The sequence below is a fragment of the Macaca nemestrina genome, chromosome 1 (assembly GCF_043159975.1).
Source record: "Macaca nemestrina isolate mMacNem1 chromosome 1, mMacNem.hap1, whole genome shotgun sequence".
Classification (NCBI taxonomy): Eukaryota; Metazoa; Chordata; class Mammalia; order Primates; family Cercopithecidae; genus Macaca; species Macaca nemestrina.
In genome coordinates this window covers 132,994,649-133,020,206 of record NC_092125.1, presented here as the reverse complement: position 1 = coordinate 133,020,206, position 25,558 = coordinate 132,994,649, and the positions used below count along the sequence as shown (strand labels likewise).

At 37.7% G+C, this 25,558-nt stretch overlaps 1 protein-coding gene across 10 annotated transcripts in view; it reads right to left on the bottom strand.

Moving 5' to 3' along the window:
• LOC105485459 (dihydrolipoamide branched chain transacylase E2) overlaps nucleotides 1–25,558 on the bottom strand; it is a 97,896-nt gene that overhangs the window by 49,010 nt on the left and 23,328 nt on the right. For 9 of the 10 annotated variants that reach the window (XM_071072866.1, XM_071072894.1, XM_071072782.1 and 6 more), the window contains 4 exons: nucleotides 24,030–24,153; nucleotides 18,176–18,251; nucleotides 13,449–13,630; nucleotides 1,231–1,352 (listed from right to left, as the gene is read on the bottom strand). In XM_071072866.1, coding sequence (XP_070928967.1) covers nucleotides 1,231–1,352; nucleotides 13,449–13,630; nucleotides 18,176–18,251; nucleotides 24,030–24,153 — 504 coding nt within the window. Of the gene's footprint in view, nucleotides 1–1,230; nucleotides 1,353–13,448; nucleotides 13,631–18,175; nucleotides 18,252–24,029; nucleotides 24,154–25,558 lie in introns of those variants that run through there. The other variant, XM_071073003.1, reaches the window with a different exon arrangement.

The following is a 25,558-nucleotide window of genomic DNA, read 5'->3' as shown; positions in this document are numbered from 1 at the left end:
AGGGTTACATAAAATTTCATCAAGGATACATAACATAATTTGACTTTGAACACGTATGCATCTTCTAATTTTTGGCTATATAAAATACAAGGAAGAATGTATCCTAGATTATTTTCTGGGAATTGTTCCCCTGTGGCAGGATAACTGGCTGAAAGAATATGAACATTTTAATGACTCTATTACATATTTCACAAAATATAAACTTTTATTTTTTTCCCACAGCAACCTTACTTTTCTCAAAAAGAGACAAAAAAAAAAAAGTCTCATTGTGGGGCACAGTGGAAAGTATTCAGGCTTCAGAACCAGAAAGATTTGTGTTCAAATTCCTAGTTCAGTTTACTTGGTTTTAGATAAGTTAATCAACCTTCCTGCAGGGTCCTTCTGAGGATTACAGATAATGTGTCTATAGTGTCTGGCACATATGTGCTCAAATAATGGAGGCAATGATTGTTGAGACTGTATGTAACGTCTAAGAGCACAGGTTTTGGAGTGATATAGACTCACTTTTGAATCCTAGCTCTGTTGCTGTGTTAGCTGTGTGACCTTAGACTAGTTACTTAAACCCTCCAAGTCTTAAAACAGCTCCTTATCTTACGGGGTTAAATGAGAATATGTAAATACCTATCCCAGTGCCAGGGAGCCACCCTGCCTGGCATTCCACCTTCCATTCAGTCAATGACTGGCAGAGGAAATACAAAAGGCGGACCTCCTTGCCTCAAAGCAGTAATTCTGTGGTTCTCCCCTTCACCCTCAGATCAGGCCGGAGTCTTTCTTTTTTTCCTTAGGACCATGGCAAGCTTTGGGACAGGCCAGATGATTGATACCATAACCATGTCTGGCCAGTTTCCCTTCTCTTCCCTTTCTTATCCTGCCTCCTTCATTCCCTTTACAGGTTTTCCCTCCTTCAAATTCCTATCTCGTGCTGTGCCTCTAGAATACCTGACCTAAGACCTGGTATTTACAAGTGCTCAATAAATGGTAGCTCTTACTGTTATTAGACTCCAAGAAAGAATAATAAAATCACACTGCTCAACTGACAGTAAGTAATAAGTTTACAACTTCTCTTTTCTCCCATGTATTTTTATGCAAGTATCATTTTTCAGTAGCAAATATTTTCATGTTTCCTTAATTTCACTGAGCCATTTCATCATGGGATAGTTGGCTAATTTTTCAGAGATACAAATGTACACTTTCTATACAATCTCAGACTTAAATATTAAGAGAACTTACATTGTTTTCCATTGCCAGACGGCGAACTGCAGGAGTTGCCAGTGTTTTTCGGCCCTTTATCTCTTGGTGTGTATGTTCATCATGGGACACTGCAGGAGTTTCAACAACATCTTCTTCTGAATCTGGTAACAAGGTAAAACTTAACTTCAGTTGAATTTTTTTTTTTTAAATCTTAGTGGCCTATAATATCTAAATAAATTCAAGTTATCGTCTAAATGTATAAAAGTTGAACTACTTCAGAACAGGAAAACACAACTATCCTAATGGTATGGGTTGAGTGGGGGCGTATGTGTGCTGGTACCTGGTACTTTTTAATTATTAGTATCTGGTGGATATGTCACTCCTGTTGAAATAATATAGCAGCTACAAGTTTAAAAAAGAGAGTTTTCCTCAAGAAATTTTAAAATGTGTTGTGGCTAGGTGCAGTGGCTTATGCCTGCAATCCCAGCAATTTGGGAGGTCAAGGCAGGCGGATCACCTGAGCCCAGGCATTCAAGACTAGCTGTGGCAACATAAGGAGACCCCATCTGTACAAAAAATTTAAAAATTAGCTAAGCTTGGTGGCACACGCCTGTGGTCCCAGCTACTCGGGAGACCAAGATGGAAGGATTGCTTGAGCCCAGGAGGTCAAGGGTGCAATGAGCTTGCATCACTGCACTCCAGCCTGGATGACAGTGAGACCCTGTCTCAAAAAAAAAACAAAAACAAAAAACAAAAAAAAAAAAACTGTATTTTGAACATTTTTCTAATGAAATTCTCATTTATATTTATAAGCAGTGTGGAATAAGGATCAAATGTAAGATAAATTACATGAAAGAATGGGCTTGGCACATGGCTCATGCCTGTAATCCCAATACTCTAGCAGGCCAAGGTGGGTGGATCACTTACTTGAGCCTAGGAGTTTAAGACCAGCCTGGGCAATAAAGTGAGACTCCCTGTCTCTACAAGTGAATTTTAAAAATTAGCTGGGTACGATAGCACACATGTGTGGTCCCAGCTACACAGGAAGCTGAGGAAGGAGAATCACTTAAGCCCAGGAAGTCGAGCCTGCAATGAGCCATGTTGGCACCTCTACACTCTAGGTTGGGTGAAAAAGTGAGACCCAGTCTCAAAAAAATCCGCACCAGACAAGAATCATAAAATCTTTGACAATCTTAAACACTTTCCTGAGATGACATAGTATTTAAAAGTTTGCTCTGCTTTGAATAGTTTAAGAAATGCGTGGTGGCTGGGCATGGTTGCTCACACCTGTAACCCGAACACTTTGGGAGGTAAAGGTGGGAGAACTGCTTGAGGCCAGGAGTTAAAGATCAGCCAGGGCAACACAGGGAGACCCTCTCTCTACAAAAAATTTAAAAATTAGCCAAGTGTGGTGGGGTGTGCCTGTAGTGTCAGCTACTCAGGAGGCTGAAGTGGGAGGATCACTTGGGCCCAAGAGGTAAAGGCTGCAATGAGTCATGATCGCACAACTGCACTCCAGCCTGGGTGACAGAGCAAGGCTGCCTCAAAAAGAAAAAGAAAAAGAAAAAAGAAAAAGAAAAAAGAACTGCTATGGCTAATGCTAATTTGGTTGTTTTATTCTCTAGTTCTGGGTTCTTGTAATTAGAAAAAGCATCTCAGGCTACTAGCATATATTTCTGCACGCAAAAGAAAAATGTTATTGAGAACATTTAATTGTCAAATTCTGCTGTTAGGAAATCAGTGATGTATATGTATAGCAGAATCAGTCTGAATTGGTAGATTAAAGACTGACAGAACTTCTGAAAATGAACAGACAACTGAATTTGCTTTGACAGTTTTGACATTCATTTCTAGGTAAATAAAAATCTTCTACTGCTACAACTGTAATAAGACAGTCTATTCATTCCTCTTTACTAGTCTATGAATTGGCCCAGTGGAGCTACAAAGAAATTCTCCTAAAGGTGAGGAAGGGAAGAGAAAAAACCCCAAAACTTGTATTGAGCACCTATTATGTGTCAAATACTGTGCTGCATATGCAGTATCTTAATTTACTTTTCATTCCGACTGTTTAAGATAGGTGTTATTAACCCCATTTTACAGACATTTTAAAAAGTGAGGTTTGACTGAACGGATTGGCTCAAGGTCAGACACCTAATAAATCTAATTGCTGAATTCAGTCCTGGGGCTGACTCAGTCTGTGCTGTTTCCATTAGTTCATGGACCTAGTACATTTTCTTTCTGGTCAAAGTAGCTAGAATACAACTCCTATAGTTCAAGGCATAATTTTGTTGAATTTTCAGAATCCCTGTATATTCCCTACATCTGTTAAAGTCATTGGAGAAATGAGTAAGAAAGATTAGCATGAGGAACCAAGATCCAAAGGAAAATCAGGGGATTCAATGGTAGGAACCCCAATATGGTAGGAACTCCAATGCTAACTTGGATAATGCATATTTGCTGAAGACAAGGTATAAATATCCAAATATATCATATACAAAAATTATTACATTATTTCCAAAAGGCCAAGTAATTTGTTGCTACTCACCTTTCTGGAAAACATTTTGTGATACATTAACTATAAAGTACTACCCTTTTAGAGTAAGTTGGGTGTAAATATAAGTGACAAACTTACTTGTGAGAAGTCACTCATGTATTACTTCTAATAGTCATGTAGTTGTTGGAAGAACGCTGTCTCTTAACCAAGTAATAAAATACCACCTTACTACACAGCACTTTAAATAATTTTCAAAGTGTTTTATTTTTTGCTTTTTTATTATTTTTTTAAAAATACAGACAGTGTCTCACTTCATTGCCCAGGCTCGTCTTGAACTTCTGGCTTCAAGTGATCCTCCTGCCTTGTCCTCCTTCAGTGTTTTTACACATATTTTTCCTCTGATTACAAAAAGGTTATGAGTATGCAGGACAGATTTCTTAAAGTTACCAATGTAGAAACGGACTCTAAGGGGGATGAAGTTGACCAAACTTGAATTTCACAAGTCTCCCCAGTTGATATGACTTTCATGTTTCTAGCATTACAATCTAATATGTGAGATTTTAGCCTTTGATGATTGATCTTCGGTTAGGGAATTAGAGTACAGTTAAAGCTTTAACTAATTTTAAGAAACAGCAAACGAACTCTGGTAAGTAAGCACTTTTTCTTATGAAGCCTGTCAATTTAGTGTTAAGGTAATTCCTCGTAGAAAGCAAATTTATAATAAAACCACATTATTTCAGGTTAACTAAATAAAAGAATAATATGAATTGATAAAACTGTGAAACTGCAATATTCTTAGGTATTTCTAAGAACAACATTAAGTGATCCAATTAATTCACTCAGCTAGGAGAAATTCTTTTAAGGAAAATGCTTTGAAATACTAAAGTATTCAAGTGTGTTTGGAAGACCTTTCTTCATTCAATTTATATTTCAACCAAATGTTTATAAATTGAAAATTAAGGACATCCAAACTGGACATTTCATTGCATTGTCTTTTTCATTTCAAATTATTAAAACAGTGAATTCAATCAATTTAATCTACAATAGGCTGTACAAAATGAACAGTTATAGCTACCAAGAGCACCCACTATGCCTAGCATTGAACCATGCAATTTATGTTACTGAATGTAATTTAGTTAGATGATATACTATATTCTTGGAATGGTTTTATGTCAAAGAGCTTTTCTTTAAAACATTTTATACTAATCCTGGTAAACATTTCAATATTATAAAATCTATGTATTTATAAACTAAACTGTGTTGCTGCAGCAGAATTTTGTAAATATGCATATGTACAGTATTAGAAAGTAAGTCCCATTGGTTTAGATGCAAAATGAAGCAGATATCCATCCTCTCTGAACTAAATTATCAGTGTAACAAAGTGGTTAGGAGCATGGGCTTTCACATTAAACAGAGCTGAGGTCAAATCCTAGCTCCACCACTTAGTAGCTATGTAATCATAGGCAGGTAATTTAACCTCTGAGTCTCAATGGTCCATGTGTCAAAAGCAGATATTACATTTGTTAAATGAGATGTATATATAGTATTAGCACAGAGAAACCAATCAACAATATATGTTGATGTTAAGGGGTAAATGCAATATAATGGCAGAATAATGTTAGTTTTATAAAGTATTCCCCTAAAGCTCACGTCCCTCTTTCTCCTCCTTTCACTGCCCCATGGTACCTCTCAATTAGGTATAGTAACTCTCCACTTATCTGGTGGTAGAGCATCCTGGCAACTTCATCTTAATAAAGCTTCATGGCCCAGAGTACCTAAAATAGGTGCCACACAGCCTCAGCATTAAAACCGTGCACTTGACCCAGAGGAAAGGTATTTAGACTGTTCATCAGCTCCTATTTGCCACTGTTAGCAAATACTTCTTAACAAACTTGGTTATATGTCTTCTCAGAAAGGAAGGTGAGTGATGACCTGGCACAATGACAATCTAAACAGGCTGAAAAACTAAAAATCAAATGCAGAATTGTATTGTTTATAGTATAATAGTGAATGTTCATAACGTGTCTTTGCATAAGCAAAAAAGCTTACTCAATATCCTCACTTTAAGAAGTAACATATATGAAGTTTTAAAAACAAAATTAATGATTTCTCTGAAAAAAAAGTTTTTGAAAAGTTTTGGTACAAAGAGCTCTAGTTGTTTAGAAAAGTGAGGAATCATTTTACTGTATTAAATAAATAGAGGGTACAGAAAGCATCTGTCACCACATCAGCCGTAAAGACAACTCGAGGTAACACAATTTAAACTGAGTTGGTTTTAGTTTTCTTTTGGTTTTGAGACAGGGTTTCCTCTGTTTGAGTAGACAGGACTACAGGGGTGTACTACCACACCCATCTAATTTTTTTGTTTGTTTTGTGTGTGTATTTTTTTTAAGAAACTGGGTCTTGCTCTGTCCCTGGGCTGGAATGCAGTGGCACAATTATAGCTCAATGCAGCCTCAAACTCCTGGGCTCAAGTGATCCTCCCACCTCAGCCTCCTGTATAGCTGGGACTACAGGTGTGCTCCACCACCCTTGGCTAATTTTTAAAAATTTTTGTAGAGATGAGGTTTTGCTGTGTTGCCCAGGCTAGTCTCAAACTCCTGGCTTCAAATCATCCTCCTACTTGGGCCTCCCAAAGTGCTCGAACTACAGGCATGAGTGACTGCACATGGTCTAAACCAAGTTTACAGTCGACAAGGCACTGAAACATGGAATAGCTTTGATATAATGGTGATAATGTTAAGTAACTAAAAAAAAAAAAAAAAAAAATTAAGTAACTGGATTTCAACTTGCAATTTTTAAAATAATATATACCTTCTTATATGTCACAGATACAAGTTGGCATAAGTGAGTCCAATAAACTGTTTTTAAGTAGAGGTCTGTCTATGGTCAAAGCACTCATAGATAGAACTTGGAGGTCACAAATACAGTTTCCCTCACCAAAATTACCATGACCCTCCAGCTTTGAAAAGCAGACTACGACTATGTTACAAAAGACAGTACTATAGAATATAATTGGCATTACAAGATAGGACTTAATTTCCAATACTACTATTAAGATGTCTAGTCCTGATCTCTTCTACCCTTCATGGCTCTATGCTGTAATAACTTTCCACCTGTAAAATGTTAATAATATAATTTATACTTCTAGAAGACTTTTGTTAATTTTTTATATAATTGGTTTTACTAGCATTAAGACAGAAAAAAACGTAAATTCAATATTACTACAAATTCTTGCTTAAGAAAATATATACATAAAATATTTAGAAATCTTTCTCATTTCCACAATTAAAATGAAGCATATATAAATTTCTCTCATTAAACTGAAGGTAATGTTCTATAGGCCTGCTTATTTGATACATGGGCTTATGCTTCATAGTTTATTATTACAATAAAAATATAAAAAACAAGTCCAAATGTAAAAGCAAAAAGGTACAGATGTGAAATAAAACTAGCATGCAAGATAATTGTTTAGAACATATTATGAATGGCAAATGAAATAGAATGGCTAGCAAGTTATCAGTTGTTTATGTAGAATATTGTCAGATAATTTCTACTGTAAATATAACCTATCTGATGTCATTAATTTTGTTCTAAGCTTTATTGAGATACAGCTGACACACAATAAACTGCACATACATAAAATATAAAGCCTGAGGCTCAGCACAGTGGCTTACGCCTGTAATCCCAGGACTTTGAGAGGCCAAGGCAGATGGATCACAAGGTCAGGAGATCGAGACTATCCTGGCCAACATGGTGAAACCCTGTCTCTACTAAAAACACAAAAATTAGCTGGGTGTGGTGGTATGCGCCTGCCTGTAATCCCAGCTACTCAGGAGGCTGAGGCAGGAGATTCACTTAAACCAGGGAGTCGGAGGTTGCAGTGAGCCAATATCATGCCACTGCACTCCAGCCTGGCGACAGAGTGAGACTCTGTCTCGGAAAAAAACAACAAAAAACAAAACAAACAAAAATATATATATATATAAAAACTGATAAGCTTTGAAATATGTATATACTCATAAAACATCACCATAATCAAGATAATGAACATGTCTATCACTTCCAGAAGTTTCGTCGTACCCCTTGGTAATCCCTCCTTCCCAACCCTTCCTACCCTGCATACTCCATCACCAGGCAACCACTCATTGCTTTTCTGTCATTACAGATTAGTTTGGATTTTCTAAAATTTTATGTACATGGAATCATAGAGCATGTTTTCTTTTGAAGGATGGGGTCTGGCTTCTTTCACTCAGCATAATTTCTTTAAGATTTATCATGTTACAGAAAATATTAATTTTTGTGAAAAAAATTCTCCAGAAAAAAACAGGCCCTCCACAAAATGTACTGTGATTTTATAATTTGCTATACCCAGACTTATTAAGTTGGATCTTACTTGAGATGTCAAAACAAACTAAAAACAAAACCAGCACCAGGTGTGGTGGCTCATGCCTATAATCCCAGCAGTTTGGGAGGCAGAGGCAGGCAGATCACTTGAGCCCAGTTCATGACCAGCCTGGCCAACATGGTGAAACCTCATCTCTACTAAAAATACAAAAATTAGCCAGGTGTGGTGGCACATGCCTGTAATCCCAGCTTCTCGGGTAGCTGAGGCAAGTGAATTGCTTGAACCCAGGAGGCAAAGGTTGCAGTGAGCTGAGATTGTGCCACTGCACTCCAGCCTGGGAGACAGAGTGAGACTTCATCTCAAAAAAAAGAAAAAAAAAAAAAATCAAAAGGCCAATTAGCTGGGCATGGAGTCCTAACTACTCGGGAAGTTAAGGTGCGAGGACTGCTTGTGCCCAGGAATTCAAGGCTGTAATGAGCTATGATCATGCTACTGCACTCTAGCTTGTACAACAGAGCAAGACCCCATGTCAGAAAACAAAACAAAACAAATAACAAATTCCGACTGTTTACTTGTTCATATAAATAACTTGCTTTTTTAGATGGCTTAAATTGGTATCTAATCTGGTTTCCAGCTTGGGCATTCTAATTTCATGACATCCATAGTACTGTTCAGCATCCTTACTTGTCTCAGTTTATGCCAAGAATGAAACACTCTTTCCTTTCTAAATCTGAATCAAAATAAAATAAAATAAAATAAAATCTGTGTTTATTTCAGGTAATTCTAAAGGTGAATTTTTTATTTTGTTTTGTTTTTCTTTAAACTTCTCTAAATCACAAAAGCATGCCTTTTTTTTTTTTTTTTTTTTTTTTTTTTTTTTTTTTTTTTTGGAGACAGGGTCCTGCTGTCACCCAGGCTAGAGTGCAGTGGCATTAACAGAGCTCACTAGCTCACTGTAGCCTCTGCCTCCTGGGCTCAAGTGATCCTCTCACCTCAGCCTCCCAAGTAGCTGGGACCACAGGTGCATGCCACCACACCTGGCTAATTTTTTTATTTTTTGTAGAAATGAGGTCTTGTTATGTTACCCAGGCTGGTCTCAAACTCCTGGGCTCAAGTGATCCTCCCACCTTAGCCTCCCAAAATGTTAGGATTACTGGCGTGAGCCACTGTGCCTAGCCAATAATGTCTTTCAAAAGACATTTAGAATCAAAGTAATACGAAGCACCCCTAATGCCCACATTATAGCCTCTTACTCATTCTATACTAATACTTAAAGGAACAAGAGCCCCTGAAGAAATGAATGATGCCAGGTGTGGGTGGGAAAAGTATGAGGTGAATCCCAGAACATCTTTTGTGCCAAAAGCAAGGAAGCTTTTAAAAGTTAACAGGACCGTGTTAATAGAACACATGGGAGCCAGCTTAAAGGGGTCACCACTATAACGGGTTTGAGCATCCAGAAGAATAATGACTGTAATCGATTAAACACATGAAATCAGTTGAAATACAGTCATGCATTGCTTAATGATGGGAGTATGCTCTGAGAAATGCATTGCTAGGTGATTTCACAATTATCCAAACTTGAGTGTGCACTTACACAAATCTAGATGGTGTAGCCTCCTACACACCTAGGCTATATGAAATAGCCCATTGCTCCCAGGTCACAAACCTGTGGAGCATGTTATTGTCCTGGATATTGTAGGTGACTATAACACAATGGTAAATATTTGTGTATTTAAACATATGTAAACATAAAAGAAGTAAAGATGTGTTATCATCTTATGGGACCACCGTTGTATATGCAGTCTGTTGTTGACCATAACATCATTATGCGACATGTGACCATACACTCACACACACACTGAGAATGCTGGAAAAATTAGTATCACCATTTGAAGTGACTACTAAAGGAACTCCTTACTTCGAGAACGAGTAAAGGGAAAGAATTAAGCATTTATTTTCTTTCCAGTAAGAACTGTATTTCATAGGAACTGTATTTCATACAGTTAGCATACAGATAGCCCCAACACAGACAGCCCCCACTGATAGAGGAGAAAGGTCCACTTGACAGAAGAACGCCAGCTAATAATGTTAAAGGAATGACAGAATCCCAAAATCATCATTCTACAACCACTAAAGAAATTATTGACCTAGGAAGGATCTCAAATGATATTAGAACCTACTTATTTAGTGTCAAAGCTAACACTACATACATAATTTTCTGGTTACAAAAGGGGAAAACACAACTCTACAATAGAGGGGTAAGGGTATCATTATCCTAGTTCAGTGTTTAAACTTAGCATCACTATGGCAGTCATCAGATGTTAAGTGTATCCTGATGTGAAGCAACATGAAGTACACAACATGATCTATGATGTGTTCCACCCAAAATATTTAACTTGAATTCAGCCTTTATTTTTTATTTTTTTGTTTTGTTTTGTTTTGGTTTTTTCTTTTGTTTGTTTGTTTTTGAGATAGAGTCTCGCTCTGTTGCCCAGGCTGGAGTGCAGTGGCGCAATCTTGGCTCACCACAACCTCTGCCTCCAGGGTTCAAGCAATTCTCCTGTCTCAGCCTCCCAAGTAAGTGAGATTACAGGCATGTGCCACCACACCCGGCTAATGTTTGCATTTTTAGTAGACCTGGGGTTTCACCATGTTGGCCAGCCAGGCTGGTCTCAAACTCCTGACCTCAAGTGATTCACCCACCCTGGTCTCCCAAAGTGCTGGAATTACAGGTGTGAGTCACTGAGCCCAGCCTCAATTCAGCCTTTAAAACTTAATTCCAGCTTATAGGAAATATAAGGACTAGAGGAACAAGTTAAATAACACCACAATGCAACAAGACAAATCCAAAAAGTCTGACATTCTGCAAAACAAAGGCAATCTCTTCAAATCAGTATCATGAAACAAAAGTAGAAGAGGATAAACTAGACTAAAAGAGACTTAAGAGATATAACAACTAGGTACAATGTATGGTCCTATATTGGATCCTAGTTAAAAAAAAAAAAATCAATTGAAATATCAAGGACATTTTGGGGATAATTCAGGAAATCTACATATGGTCTGTCGATCATATAAAATGGAAATAGGCCAATTGTGGAGGCTCATGCCTGTAATTCCAGCACTTTAGGAGGCTGCGGCCAGCAGATCACTTGCGGTCAGGAGTTCAAGACCAGCCTGGCCAATACGGTGAAACCCCATCTCTTTAAAAAAATACAAATATTAGCCAGGCACAGTGGCGCACACCTATAGTCCCAGTTACTCAGGAGGCTGAGATGGGAGAGTTGCTTGAACCTGGGAGGTGGAGGTTGCAGTGAGCTGAGATCACACCACTGTACTCCAGCCTGGGCGACAGAGCAAGACTCCGTCTCAAACAAACAAAAAAATAAAATTGAAATGTACTGTCATGAAAACATAGATGAACAAAGCAAACAGATTGGACTATAGCATATACAATATATTATTTTGGTTAAAAAAATACCTACATGTACACATATGACCTAGAAAAATGTCTGGAATGATATACACGAATGTATTGAGTGTGATTTGTGAACATTACAATTTTTCTTGTTGTTTTGGTTTTCTGTATTTTAGAACTTTCTGCAATGCACCCCTCCAGCTTTTATAATAATAAAAAGTAGTAGGAAGCCTTCAATAAATCATATTCTAGCTTTTAGAGGCAACATGTCATAGTAGAAAATATTCTGGACAAGGACTCAGGACATCTAAGTTCTAACTTTGGTCCTGTCACCAACCATTTTGCAAATTGTCCAACCTTTCTTTTTTTTTTTTCTTTTTTTTTTTAAGAGATGGAGTCTTGCTCTGTCGCCAGGCTGGAGTGCAGTGGCATGATCTCGGCTTACTGCAACCTGCGCCTCCCAGTTCAAGCGATTCTCCTGCCTCAGCCTCCCGAGTAGCTGGGACTACAGGCACACACCACCATGCCAGGCTAATTTTTGTATTTTTAGTAGAGACAGGGTTTCACCACGCTGGCCAGGACGATCTTGATCTCTTGACCTTGTGATCCACCCGCCTCAGCCTCCCAAAGTGCTGGGATTACAGGTGTGAGCCACCGAGCCCAGCCTGTCCAACCTTTCCAGTTGGGTTTAGTTTCTTCATCTGCTAAACTGGAATACTTCACAGAATAATAAATGTAAAAAAATTTTATAAATTATACAATGTGATTCTGGGAAAAAAAAGATTGTAATATTAGTTATTGTTCTACAGACTGCAGAACTAAGTGTCAGCCAGTCACTGTAATTCAATTACTCCTTCTAGACTTCTGAATTACACTGAGGTATCTTATCTCAGCACTTCCACGGTGGGAATGCTGGCCTAGGAGTTCTGTCACAGAACCTATTGTTCTTGCAGCCCCTAGTATCAAAACTGATTCCTAGATGATAAAACTTCGGTATACCACAATAGTGCTGTAAGGAACTTCTGAGTTAGCCAGCCAGCTGCCTACTACCACTGGGACTGCCAACTGTTTTAGCTTTCCTCTGTAACATTCTCATGATGAATTACCTTCTGACAGGACATCTACCACTTAAGTCCCATGGTTGTTGCTTCTTCTAAATGCTGGTATCTTTGCTTTCATTTTAATTTTCCTTCTTTTCTCTTCAACTTCTCTTGAAAAAGTATATAACCATCCCCAACAAGAGTGCTTTTTCTTTTTTCAACTTCTCTTGAAAAAGTTTATAACCATCCCCAACATGAGTGCTTTTTTTTTTTTTGTATCAGTGGCAAACAGAGCAATCCATTATGTTAGATTTCATCTTTAGATACTCCAATTTTTGTTCTTAGTGGCCAGTATTTATAGCCTTAATCTTTAATTACTGAGAGAGCTTGTTGCCTCTTTGAACACTAAGGTCTCCAGAAGGCAGGTCTTCAGGTAAATGAAGTGTTATTGTACACATTTTTAACATGGCAACTGGCCAAAAGATAATCATGACTCACAGAGAACCTTTTCAATTTTCCTGATTTGGGCTTCTAAAACTCCAACTCAAATCCTGTAAGTTATTAAAAGTCCATCCCCAACCTTCTTACCCCTCCAAAAGGAGTAACATCACTGACTTAGGTGGAACAGTACATAATGCCACCTGAATGTTTGAGTCATTCCCCAGAGGAGAAAGGATGGGACATCCTCCACCTTTTTTGCAACATCTCATCTCTTCCTTTTGCTATTGCCTTTTTCCCCCAACCTTTGGTTTTGTCTTATCCTATAATTCAGATTTCTATTTTGTGTTGAACTTGTTGCCTTTTTTCACACTGAAAAGATTACATTTCCCCAAGAGCCAAAAATAAATAGGAATAGAAAAAAACAAAAAATAAAAAACAAAGATCACTTTTAATTGGGACCCAATGACAAAAAGAGACCAATAATCAATTTGGTAAAAGAGATTAACAGACTTACAATACCTTTTAAAGCTTCCGTTTCTATGTCTACTAATGGCTTCCCCACATAGGCAATATCGTCTAGATTATAATAGAGTTTTTTAATGACTCCATCATAACGACTAGTGATGGTAACAGAAGCTTTATCACTTTGAACTTCACAGATGCTATCAAACTGAGACACTGTATCTCCTTCTTTTACATACCTAAAAGAAAAAGAAAGGAGACACTTTTACATAAACAATCATAAGTACAGATCATATTAAGGATGTAAATGCCATGCTGAGTTAGATCAGTATTCATCTAGCCTAGCATTTACTTTCAGATGGTGTACTAAGAAATGTTTCAGAGAAGACTATAATGACTTCCAGAGTCTCTTCAATGTATCTGCAAGAAATACTCAAAAAAATTTCAAGCAATCCATAGTCTATAATCCAAAAATTTAATTAAACTCTCAAGTTTTCTGTCTGACCCATTTATTAGAAAAATAAGTTCTAAAAATACATTTTTAAAGTGGTATTTCCTTCTATTGTCTTATATTACCCTTTTCCAAACTTTAAGGGATGCCCAATACTTCCAGAAACAAGTTTAAAAATTGATGTCCTCAATACATATCCTTTGTAATTTCATGAATTTTAGATAGGAGTTCTCCCAGTCTTTCTTTCTAAAATTATTTTAGCCTGTTCTTATATAAAGTCCTTCTAACCCCATAATCATTTTAGGTATACTTTACAGGCTTTTCTAGAGAGTCTTAGCAAACAAAACAGGAGGAATGGGACCAAACCTGAAATAATACATCTAATTTTGATTCTAATGGCATTCTTAATGTCTCTAGCACTTATTTCTGACTTATTGCCAGCAACAGATAATTGTTGTCATTCTTGCTTCTTGTCTTCCTATCCTAACCAGTCCTCAGCCTATGATAAAACAGCACCCATGACATAGAAACCAGGTTTAAAAGCACATACTTTCACTTCCAGAATGATGGATTAAAGACTTCTGAAAATCTGCTCTTCCATATGAACAACAAGCACAGTGACAAAAGTTGTTAAAAATCTATTTTTTCAGAATTTTGGAAATTAGAAAAAAGGCTTGCAACAACTAAGAAGGATGTATTCAGGAAAAAGGGCTGAGTTTTGTAGTATTTTAACTTGCCCAATTTCCATCCTCCTTTCCCTAGCACAGCAGGAGCCAAATCAGCAGCCTCGCAGCCACTGTAAGGGGAATACTAGGTTTGGATCACCACAAAAAGCAAAATCCCTGGAAAACTGGCACTACAGATGGTCTCTGACTTTTATAATTTTTCAACTTTATGATGGTGTAAAAACAATATGCCTTCAGTAGAAACAGTAATTTGAGCACCCATACAACCCTTCTGTTTTTCACTTTCAGTATTCAATAAACTGCAAAAGATATTCAATGGTTCTTTTTAAAATAGACTTTGTATTAGATGACTTTGCCCAAATGTGGGCTAAGGTACGTGTTCTAAGCATGTTTAAAGTAGGCTAGGCTAAACATTTTCAACTTAAGACATTTTAGTTTTGATGGGTTTATGACTTATCCCCATCATAAGTCAAGGAGCATCTGGGTGGTTGTTGTTGGTAGAGACAGGGTCTTTGCTATGTTGCCCCCGCTAGTCTGGAACTCCTGGCCTCAAGCAGTACTCCCATCTTGGACCCCCAAAGTGTTGGGATAACAGGCATGAGCCACCACACCTGGCCACATCTGTATTTTGTTTTATTTGTAACTGTTTGTAATTTTAAAAAACATCCTATCTGATTTACAAGACAACCACATTAAAGCAATACTTATAAAACTGTGTTGATGTGCTTTATGATGTTTAAAAATGGAATACTTTCAATATGGAGTGATAATTATTTGTTTTGTTTTGTTTTTTGAGACAGGATCTTGCTCTGTTGCCCAGACTGGAGTGCAGTGATGCGATCTCGGCTCACTGCAACCTCTGCATCCTGGGCTCAAGCCATCCTCTCACCTCAGCCTCCCAAGTAGCTGGCACTACACGCCTGTGCCACCATGCTGGGCTAATGGAATAATAATTCTAAAAAAGGAAAACAGGAATACGTATGACAAATAGCAAAAGGAAGGAAGAGGCGATAGAGCTATATTGGAGCAAAGTCTTTGTATTCCATTAAGTTTCTACTAATCCAAATTATAGTGTTTTAAATTAACATGTTAATTGTAATCCTCAGGGCAACCGCAAAGAAAATAACTTTAAAATATACACTAAAAAGTTTACATACTCCAATAAAAAGGCAAAGATTGGCAGAATAGATTCTAAAAAAATGCTCCAACTATATGCTAAGAAATATAATTTAAATTCAAGAACACAAATGGTAAAAAGTAAAAGGATCAAAAAAGGTATGTCACACAAGGCTAGGTGTGATGGCTAGCCTGTAATCTCAGGAGTTTGAGACCAGCCTGGGCTACAAAGCAAGACCCTGTCTCTCAAAAAAAAAAAAAAAAGAGAGAAAGCAAGCAAGCTAGAGTGGCTATACTATCAAATAGACTTTAAAACAAAAGAATATATAACATCTAAACTTGTTTTAGAAGTTTATCAAAGGATTTGTGAAATTTAAGTAGTTTTTTCTTTTTCCATACATTTGCTCTCACAAATTCTAAGAATAAATGAGGTTTTATTTAACCTTACCCAAAACCACACTCTTTCTGTTAAATTATGCTTCCTTACATATTCAAATTTCTATTCTCAGGCTCCATTTTATAGACTAGAATTCTGCCCTTTAGCATTTCAAGTGCAACACAATACGTATTTTTTCCTTAAATTATTTATGGATATTGTTTGAAATGCTTGTTCCTCAGTGCTGTAAAGAAATAGCACTTGAACATAAATGTAATTTACTCAGCAAGGCCATTTTTACTTCCTGCAGAAAGAGTACATTCAACAGCAGTTTTGCTACAAGAGTGCACCGAACAAAGAAGACAGGGTCATTTATAACCTGACACATCCAACCTACTGCTGTGTCCGGGGTTTCCACTGGCTGGAACGGGACCTCACATTCTGTATTTGTCCTGATTGGCTAGCAACTTAGAACTTTTTAAAAGAGGCAAAGGTAGAGGAGAACAAAGGAAGGAGGAAGTAACCTGTGGAATGCTGAGAAAGGTAAAAACACCTTCAAATAAGGAAGAGGAACAGGCTATGACCTAATGCTTGCTTGGGCCAGTATAAGCATGCCAGGGCAAATATTTAGGCTAAATTGTAGGAGCTAAGAACATAAAGTACATCGATTTCCTTATCATGGCTAGCAGATATTTAAGAATGTTAGCACAGGTCTTTGAATAAATTTTGCTTCTTAGAGAAGTTACTATTTATTCCTAATTAAATGAGGAAGAACGTCTTTGAAGAGGAACCTCTACTTTACATTTTACAATATTAAGTTAGGGAAAAAAAAACAGAATTCAAGAAAGCTATTAATATTTCTTAAAGAACTTCTGAAAAACTAATCAAATGATTAGTTTCTCATTAAAAGAGTTTTAAGAATTTTATTAGGAATAAAATAATTTCCCCTTCTAAGAGCCGTAAGCCCTATACTAAGCATATGGGTGTACAGAATAAGAGGTAGAAATTAAGAAATGGTTTTTTAAAACAATCAAAAAAAGCTGGGTGCAGTGGCTCATGCCTGTAATCCCAACACTTTGGAAGGCCCAGGTGGGAAGATCACTTGAGGCCAAGAGTTCAAGACCAGCATGGTCAACATAGTAAGACCCCATCTCTACCAAAAAAAAAAAAATTCTATAAAGATTTTTTACTACTGTCTTGGTCTTGAAAAGAAGGTATTATCAAATGCATTTCTTATACATGACATTATTTTGATCCTTTCAATGCTCCAGAGGTTGGCAGAGCAAGTACTGTTATCCACATATGACACATTAAGAGACCAAGTGAGTCACAGTTAGGACAGCTAATAAGTTTCAAGATCAGACTCTTATGATTTGAAGTCCATTGCTATTTCCATAATCCCACAATGCCAACAGAGACATAACCGTAAGGTATGTTTATGTTATTACAGTTCTCTTCTAACTTATAAAGCAATAACAATAAGTAAAGAATGTTTAAAGTAAAGAATGTTTAAAGTAAAGAAGTAAAAAATAAGTAAATAACAAGAAAAGAATGTTCAGGTGGTTGAACCAGATTCTTAAAAGGATCTTTAATGGTGTAAATCTAAGGTGGGAAGTAATCTATTTCTCATCTTAACTGCCACTTCTAACAACCTCTAAAACTGAGTTCGGTACCCAGAGGTGCTATTTTTCCAGAAGGTGAAATAAAGAAATGAGGTAGAGGATGAAAGGGTTTTGTTTCTTTCAGGCCCTTTTTTGGATAATTTTTCAATGTTTCAAAATTTATTTTTCAATTCGTGATTTTTGGTAAAATATTTTCATCTCTTCTAAACATGCAAGTAAACTGTATCAGGTAATGGTAAGTCAAACATACATTCTTACTAAAGTCATTTTCAGTACAGTGAAGAGAGCTCAGACTACCTGACAGTTTTAAATCACATTGAATAAAGTACCTTGATGTATGACAAATTCCTTCACCACTATATCATCAACACAAGGTAATTCTACCTTATTGCTTTTAAAAATGCATTATGTGTTTATAAAGACGTTTCTCAATTTAGATTCCAACTATCCATTAAATAAATAAAAATAAAAATAGTTATTTTTACTCAAATTATTTTTAAATTTACTTAAGAGATTTTTTCAGATTCACTTACCATTCTTTAACAGTTACTTCTCTAATCCCTTCTCCAATGTCTGAGAGCTTGAACTGAACAACCTGTCCACGGAGAGCTTCAAAGACAAATGAGAAACGATCTCATTAAGTATGTAACATATTACTAATATATACTTTCACATCTAAAATCAGAGAATGTTCTCAGGCAGAGGCAGAAATTCTTCCATCTTACAGACAGAAAAAACAGCATTTTATAATTTTTAAGAGCATAACCATTATTCATAACCATCAGAGATTTAAATAAATTATTTTACAACACAGACCTCCTGGCACTGCCACAGAACTTACATTTTCCAACTTCCAAAATGGTCTGTTATAGGGCTATAAAAGGCCCTACTAACAAATTAATTAAATTTTGAAACAATGTAATGAATAGAAAATAGAACAAAGATATACAAAGAGAAACCCAGCTAGATATCCTTGTTTTAAGTTATAAAACTATAGTAACATGAACAGATTTCTTTTGAATTTATATAACTATTCTTTCTCATTCTTAATGGCTAAAAATCAGGCAGTTCTATATCTAGCAAACTTGATGGAAACTTGTTTGTCCAAACTTATGTTCTGCCAACTTATCCCTAAGTCGTCTCTTTCCTCTTCCCATTTTTTACCCCTTTTCAAATTTCTACCCATCCCTCCTTTTTTAGAGACAGAGTCTCACTATGTTCCCCAGGCTGGAGTACAGTAGACATTCAAAGGTGCGTAAATGCATACTACAGCTTCAAACTCCTGGGCTCAAGCAATCCTCCTCCCTCCATCTCCTGAGGAAACTGGGACCACCCACCACACCCAGCTTCTATACCCTCTTTGTAATACTTAGATGCCAGTGATACTGTATAGTAATTATTCTCAAAAGAGAAAAGTATTTCTGGTCATTTGAAAGCATGTATGGACCCTCCCACTTTTCCAGGTTAACAAACGGCTCTGAACCTATTCAGGAATGCTCCTGTATCTTTAGACTGCTGTTAACCATATTTGCTTATAAAACATATAACAAATTAATTAGGGTTGTAAAATTTTCTTAAATATGGGGAGTTAAATTGGTAATAAAAACTAAAAAATACATTTTGGTTATGGAGGTATTAGGTACCTCTTACTTCCTCTCTAGCAAGTTGGGTCCTCTCACAGCTTGCTAATTGGAGTATAACCTGGCAACTTTCTGAATGGTTTAGCATTAAGAATCAAAAGCATTTAAAAAAAATTTTTTTAATCAACATTCTTGATTCCATAAGTAATTCCACTTGCTAAAAAATGGTTACTATAGGGTCATAATGACGAACTGGAAATCAATCTAAGTAACACAAAAACAAGAAAATACACTATGGCACCTCTATACAAAGCAATATGCAAGGAACAGCAAGAGCACGAAAATGTGATGGTTTATGGCAAGGTTAGAGAACAAACAGTTCTCTATAGCCAAAGATACAGTATATGGCAAGAAATCAGCCCAGATTTGAAAGACTTTGTGCACCATGCTAAAATATTTGAACTTCATCCTAAAGGTGATCAGGACCCAGTGGTAAGTTAACGTGGTCATAAATTCTTTACAGCTGTTCCCATCAGGAGGTGGAGTCTATTTTACCAGTTCTTAAATCTGTGCTGGGCTGTGACTTGCTTTGACAAATAGAATATAGCAGAAGTGAAGTGTGCAGGTTCGTGAGGCTAGGCCTCAAAAGTCCACACAGCTTCTCCCTTCTCCCTTTTGGAATGCTGCCCTAAAATCCTCATGGAAGGAAGTTGATCTAGTCTACTGGAGGATGAGACATCAGGAAAAGGAGACATGAGGTGCCCCTTCTGAAACCCAGCATGAATTGTCAGACACATGACAGAGACCATCTTGGATCTTCCAGCCCAAATGATCCTCTAGTCAAATACAGCCATATGAGGGAGCCCGGGCGTAACCAGCAAGGAAATCACCCAGCCAACCCACGGAATCCTGAGAAATGATCAGTCCTTGTTGCTTTAAGCCACTAAGTTGTGGGATTGTTTGTTATTCAGCAATAATTAACTGATATGGAATCTTATTTATAATATCAGATCGGCAACTTTAGGAGGTCTATAATTTTAGAAAAAAAAAATCTCTGGCAGGAGTGTGGTAGAAGGGGTCAGGGAGTGGGTGGCAGAGGCAAAACAAGGCAGGAGAAGCAGGAGGCTACTTCAGGTAAGAAGTAGAAGTATAGAATTTATTAATTTATTATTTTTTTAGAGACAGGGTCTCACTCTGTTGCCCAGGCTGGAGTGCAGTGGCACAATCAGCCCATGAAAACTTCAAGTTCCTGGGCTCAAGTGATCCTCCCACCTCAGCTAGGACTAGCAGTTGACTACAAGTGCATACCACCACACCCAAGTAATTTTTTAAAATTTTTTGTAGAGATGAGATCTCACTTTTTTGTGGCCCAGGCTGGTCTCGAACTCCTGGCCTCAAGCAAGCCTCCTGCCTCAGCTTCCCAAAGTGCTGGGATTACAGGTGTGAGCCACTCTGCCCAGCACAGAAGTATGTGATTTATATATTTATATACTTTTCAAAGCTGTTTGAAAAGAAGGCAGATTTAAGAAATACGTAAGATGAAAAATTAATAGGTTTTGATAATCAATCTGATGTGAGACTAGAGTCAGGATGACTCTAGGTTTCTAGCTTTCCTTCCTTCCTTCCTTCCTTCCTCCCTCCCTCCCTCCCTCCCTCAGGATGACTCTAGGTTTCTTTCTTTCTTTCTTTCCTTCCTTCCTTCCTCCCTCCCTCCCTCCCTCAGGATGACTCTAGGTTTCCTTCTTTCTTTCCTTCTTTCCTCCCTTCCTTCCTTCCTTCCTCCCTTCCTTCCTTCCTTCCTTCCTCCCTCCCTCCCTCCCTCCCTCAGGATGACACTAGGTTTCCTTCTTTCCTTCCTTCCTTCCTCCCTCCCTTCCTTCCTCCCTCCCTCCCTCCCTCCCTCTCTCCCTCCCTTCCTTCCTTTCTCCCTCCCTCCCTCAGGATGACTCTAGGTTTCCTTCTTTCCTTCCTTCCTTCCTTCCCTCCCTCCCTTTTCCTTCCTTCCTTCCTTCCCTCCCTCCCTCCCTTTTCCTTCCTTCCTTCCTTCCCTCCCTCCCTCCCTTTTCCTTCCTTCCTTCCTTTCTCCCTCCCTCCCTCCCTCCCTCCCTCAGGATGACTCTAGGTTTCCTTCTTTCCTTCCTTCCTTCCTTCCTTCCTTCCTTCCTTCCTTCCCTCCTTCTCTCCCTTTTCCTTCCTTCCCTCCCTCCCTCCCTTTTCCTTCCTTCCTTCCTTTCTTCCCTTCGTCCCTCCCTCCCGATGACTCTAGGTTTCTAGCTTCCCTCCCCTCCCTTTCCCTCCTGATCCCATCCCTTCCCTTCCCTTCCTCCTCCTCCTTCTCTTCTTTTTTCTTTTGTTTCCCCTCCCCTCTCCTTCCTTCCTTCCTTCCTCCCTCCCTCCCGCCCTGCCTCCCTCCCTCTCCCCTCCCCTCCTTTTCCCTCCCCTCCCCTCCTCTCCCCTCCTCTTCTCTTCTCTTCCCTTCCCTTCTCTTCTCTTTGACATGGTCTAACTCTGTTGCCCAGGCTGGACGGCAGTGGCATGATCACAGCTCACTGCGGCCTCAACCTCTGGGGCTCAGGTGATCCTCCTACCTCAGACTCCTGAGTAGCTGGGACTACAGGTGTGGACCAACATGCTCAGCTGACTTTCTAAATTTTTTTGTATAGACAGGGTCTCACATCAATGGTTAAGCTAGGCTAGTCTAGCTTAATGATTTACTGAGTTAGGAAATATCAGAAGGAAAAGAGATTTGTAGAAGACTGAGTTTTGGGGACAATGGAATGGAGATGTTTTGTTAGCAGTTGGTGAGAGATCTGAGTTACAGCTACAGATTCGGAAGTGTTCAATGAGGTGAGAGTTGAAGGCATGTGTGTAGACGTAGTACAAGAAGAGAGGGCAAAGGATGGGATTCTATGAGAAACTGAAGTTTAAAACAGAAGCAGAAGAAGAGGAACCTTAATAAGTGTCCAGAGAAAGCAGTATTAGTATATGTAAGCAGTATTAGCATACGTAAGCAGTATTAGTATACCTAAGCAGTATTAGAATATGTAAATATTTTACATATTCTAATTTATTTAATCCACCCAAGTATAAGGATCTTTGTTTTGTGTACCGATATATACCAAGCACCTAGAGCAGTGCCTTGGAACACAGGTGATCAATAAATATTAATTGTTGAACGAATGAATTCTCACAAGAATACAATTAGCTAAATACCATGATTACTCCCATTTCCCAGATGGTGAAACTTGCTCGAAGTTGCACTGCTAGTAATTTGTAGACCTGGAATCCAAGTAGCCTGGAACTGGTGTATCCAGGAACCCAAAGCTCGTAAGTGTTTACAGACTGGACCAGGAAGTTGAAGTATTTACTGGAATGACCTCTATTTTCTCCGGGAAGTAACAAAAAAAGATCAACTTTAAAAAATGGAAATGTTTGTAAAAGTAGTGAAGGTAAAGTTTACATATCTTAGGCTACAGTGGAGGATGACATAGAAAAAGCATGGAAGATGACTGGGAACAGTGGCTCACACCTGTAATCCCATCACTTTGAGAGGCGAGACCTTGTCTCAAAAAAAAAAAGAAAAGAAAGAAAGAAAGAAAGAAAAGGCATGGAAGGCCGGGTACAGGGCTCATGCCTGTAATCATGGCACTTCGAGAGGCAGAGGCGGGAGGATCTCTTGAATCCAGGAGTTTTAGACCAGCCTGGACACTGTGACAACACCCTGATAAATAAACAAAGTAGCCAGGTGTAGTGATGCACTCCTGTAGTCCCAGCTACTCAGGAGGTTGAGGCAGGAGGATCATTTGAGCCCATGAGTTTGAGGTTACAGTGAGCTATGATTGTGCCACTGCACTCCAGCCTGAGTGCAGACAGAGTGAGGTCCTGCCTCAAAAAAAAACAAAAACGAAAACAAAAACAAAAACAAAAAAACAAACAGCATGGAAAGGCTGACTTGGGGTCTGCCTGGAATTCCCCCATTTTTCATTGCCAGCACGAACTAAGCTCCCATGTATCTGTCAAAAACTTAATGGTGTAACAAAAGTCTAGGGTTCTTTACCAGGGTTCTAAATAGAACATCAGGAAAAAAACAGTTCTTATGCCCTTGCCAAATCTAATACTTAATCCTTCAAGTTCCTTACAGAGGGTAGAAAAAGCTGGGGAAAAGGTAAGTAAATGGTAAAAGTCAGGGAACTTTCTATTTAGGACTAAATCAGGCTGGTTTCATCACACCATGTTCACATGATAGATTAAGTGCTTCCTTCAACAAACAATACCACAATATGTACAACAACACAAAGATACTTCTATTGTCAACAATTTACCTTGACTGAGAAAGTCATATCAATGCTGACTATTGCACTTAGATGAGCCAGATGATAAATAGATGGCCCAACACAACCCATTCCCAACATTATAAAGACACAAGTGCTGGGTGAGATAAGTTAATGCCTGCAATCCCAGCTCTTTAAGAAGCTGAGGCAGGAGTATCACTTGAGCCCAGGATTTCAGGTTATAGTGAGCTGTGATTGTACCACTGCACTCCAACCTGGGCAACAGAGTGAGATCCTGTCTCTAAAAAAATTTTTCTTTTAAAAAGGGGTACCGGTGTTAAGGAAAGTATGTAAAAAAGAGGGATGAGAAAAAAGAAAGTGAGAATTGGGAAAATGTGGGGAGATGGGAAGGGCCCGGCTAGAAATACAGAGTCAACTTTTTTTTAGTTTAAAAAGTCTCAATCAACTACTAAAAAATATTACTGAATGAGGTACAAAACATTATTTTATACGTGTTATTTTGAAATCATACTTACCAGCAGTTGTTTTCAGGAAGTGATGTGGATGACTATACTTGAATGAAGGATAACCAAAGAAACACACATAATTTGGCTTCAAAACATGAACATTACCACATGTTTGAAAATAGCGAACACAAATCTACAGATGAGAAAACAAAAAGTAAAACCATTTATAAACGATTACACTGGCTTATCTCTAAGTATAAACTGAATTTCAATTCTATTCTAAAAGTAGAACCATTATCACAATAGAAATATGATATCCTTAGATTTAGATTTGTTACATTTATGATCCTTGCTCAAAATTCCTTCTGAAAGTAAAGACATTTTAACAGTGTATTCTGTATAAATACATCAGCTTATAGGTATGCTTCAATCATTGGACTTCCTGAACTAAAACTACTAAAGAATTCTAAAGTAACAGTTAGCATCTAAAAACAATGAAACACTTGTATAGTATGATACCCTCAAGTTTACTTATAGTAACTTACAGATGACTGTTTAGCATTCACTATTTTACATAGTACCTTAGTATACTATTATTTAAAAACCTCTTATAGAAATCAGTAGGCCCAAAAGTATTCAACTCTACATATTAAAACCTAAGTGTCTGAAAGGTATTGTGTGTGTGTGTGTGTGTGTGTGTGTGTACGTGTGTGTGTGTATTTGAGACAGGGTCTCACTCTGTTGCCTGGTCTGGAGTGCAGTGGTGCGATCACAGCTCACTGAAGCCTCGACCTTCTAGGCTCAAGGGCTCCTCCCACCTCAGTCTTCCAAGTATCTGGGACCACAGGTGCATGCCACCCCACCCAATTAATTTTGTTTATTATTTGTAGAGATAAGGTCTCACTATGTTGCCCAGGCTGGACTTGAAGTTCTGAGCTCAAGCAATCTTCCCGTCTCAGCCTCCCAAAGTGCTAGAATTACAGGTGCGAGCCACCACGCCAGGCCATAATATCTTATTTTGAAAGTTAATATTTTAATACTATTAATACCTAACTACATCACACTGTAAACATAAACTACAGAAATGTATTTACTTATTTAATTTTAAAACCCTGAGCTTACTTCTCTGCAGAAATTTCTAACCTTCTTAGCATAAGAATACTGATAAGTGAAACTTATTCATGTATGTGACAGAGTCACTTTTACTTTAAAAAAAAAAATCATGTACATTAGTGGTGATTCGCTCTTAAAAGCTATGTTATAATAAACATTATATAGTACAGTTATGTTTTAATACGTATTTATAAACTAGAATTTTTGTTTTATTCTGATAGTAAATAACATAAAATTAAAAGTTTGGTTTCCCGACAAGAACAATACATTTAAATTCATATGTTTTACTTTAAATTTCAAGCTATTACTGATTTCTGAAGGCAAAGAAAAACTGAAGATCCCTTTCCTAAAACATAAATAATCTTAAATCATTCATCTTAACTTTAGAGATCACCCTAAATCAACTAATCCTTATAATATCTACATTTTATTCTTATTAACATTAATATTCAGGAAATACAAAGCCTAACTAAAATAATTAAAAT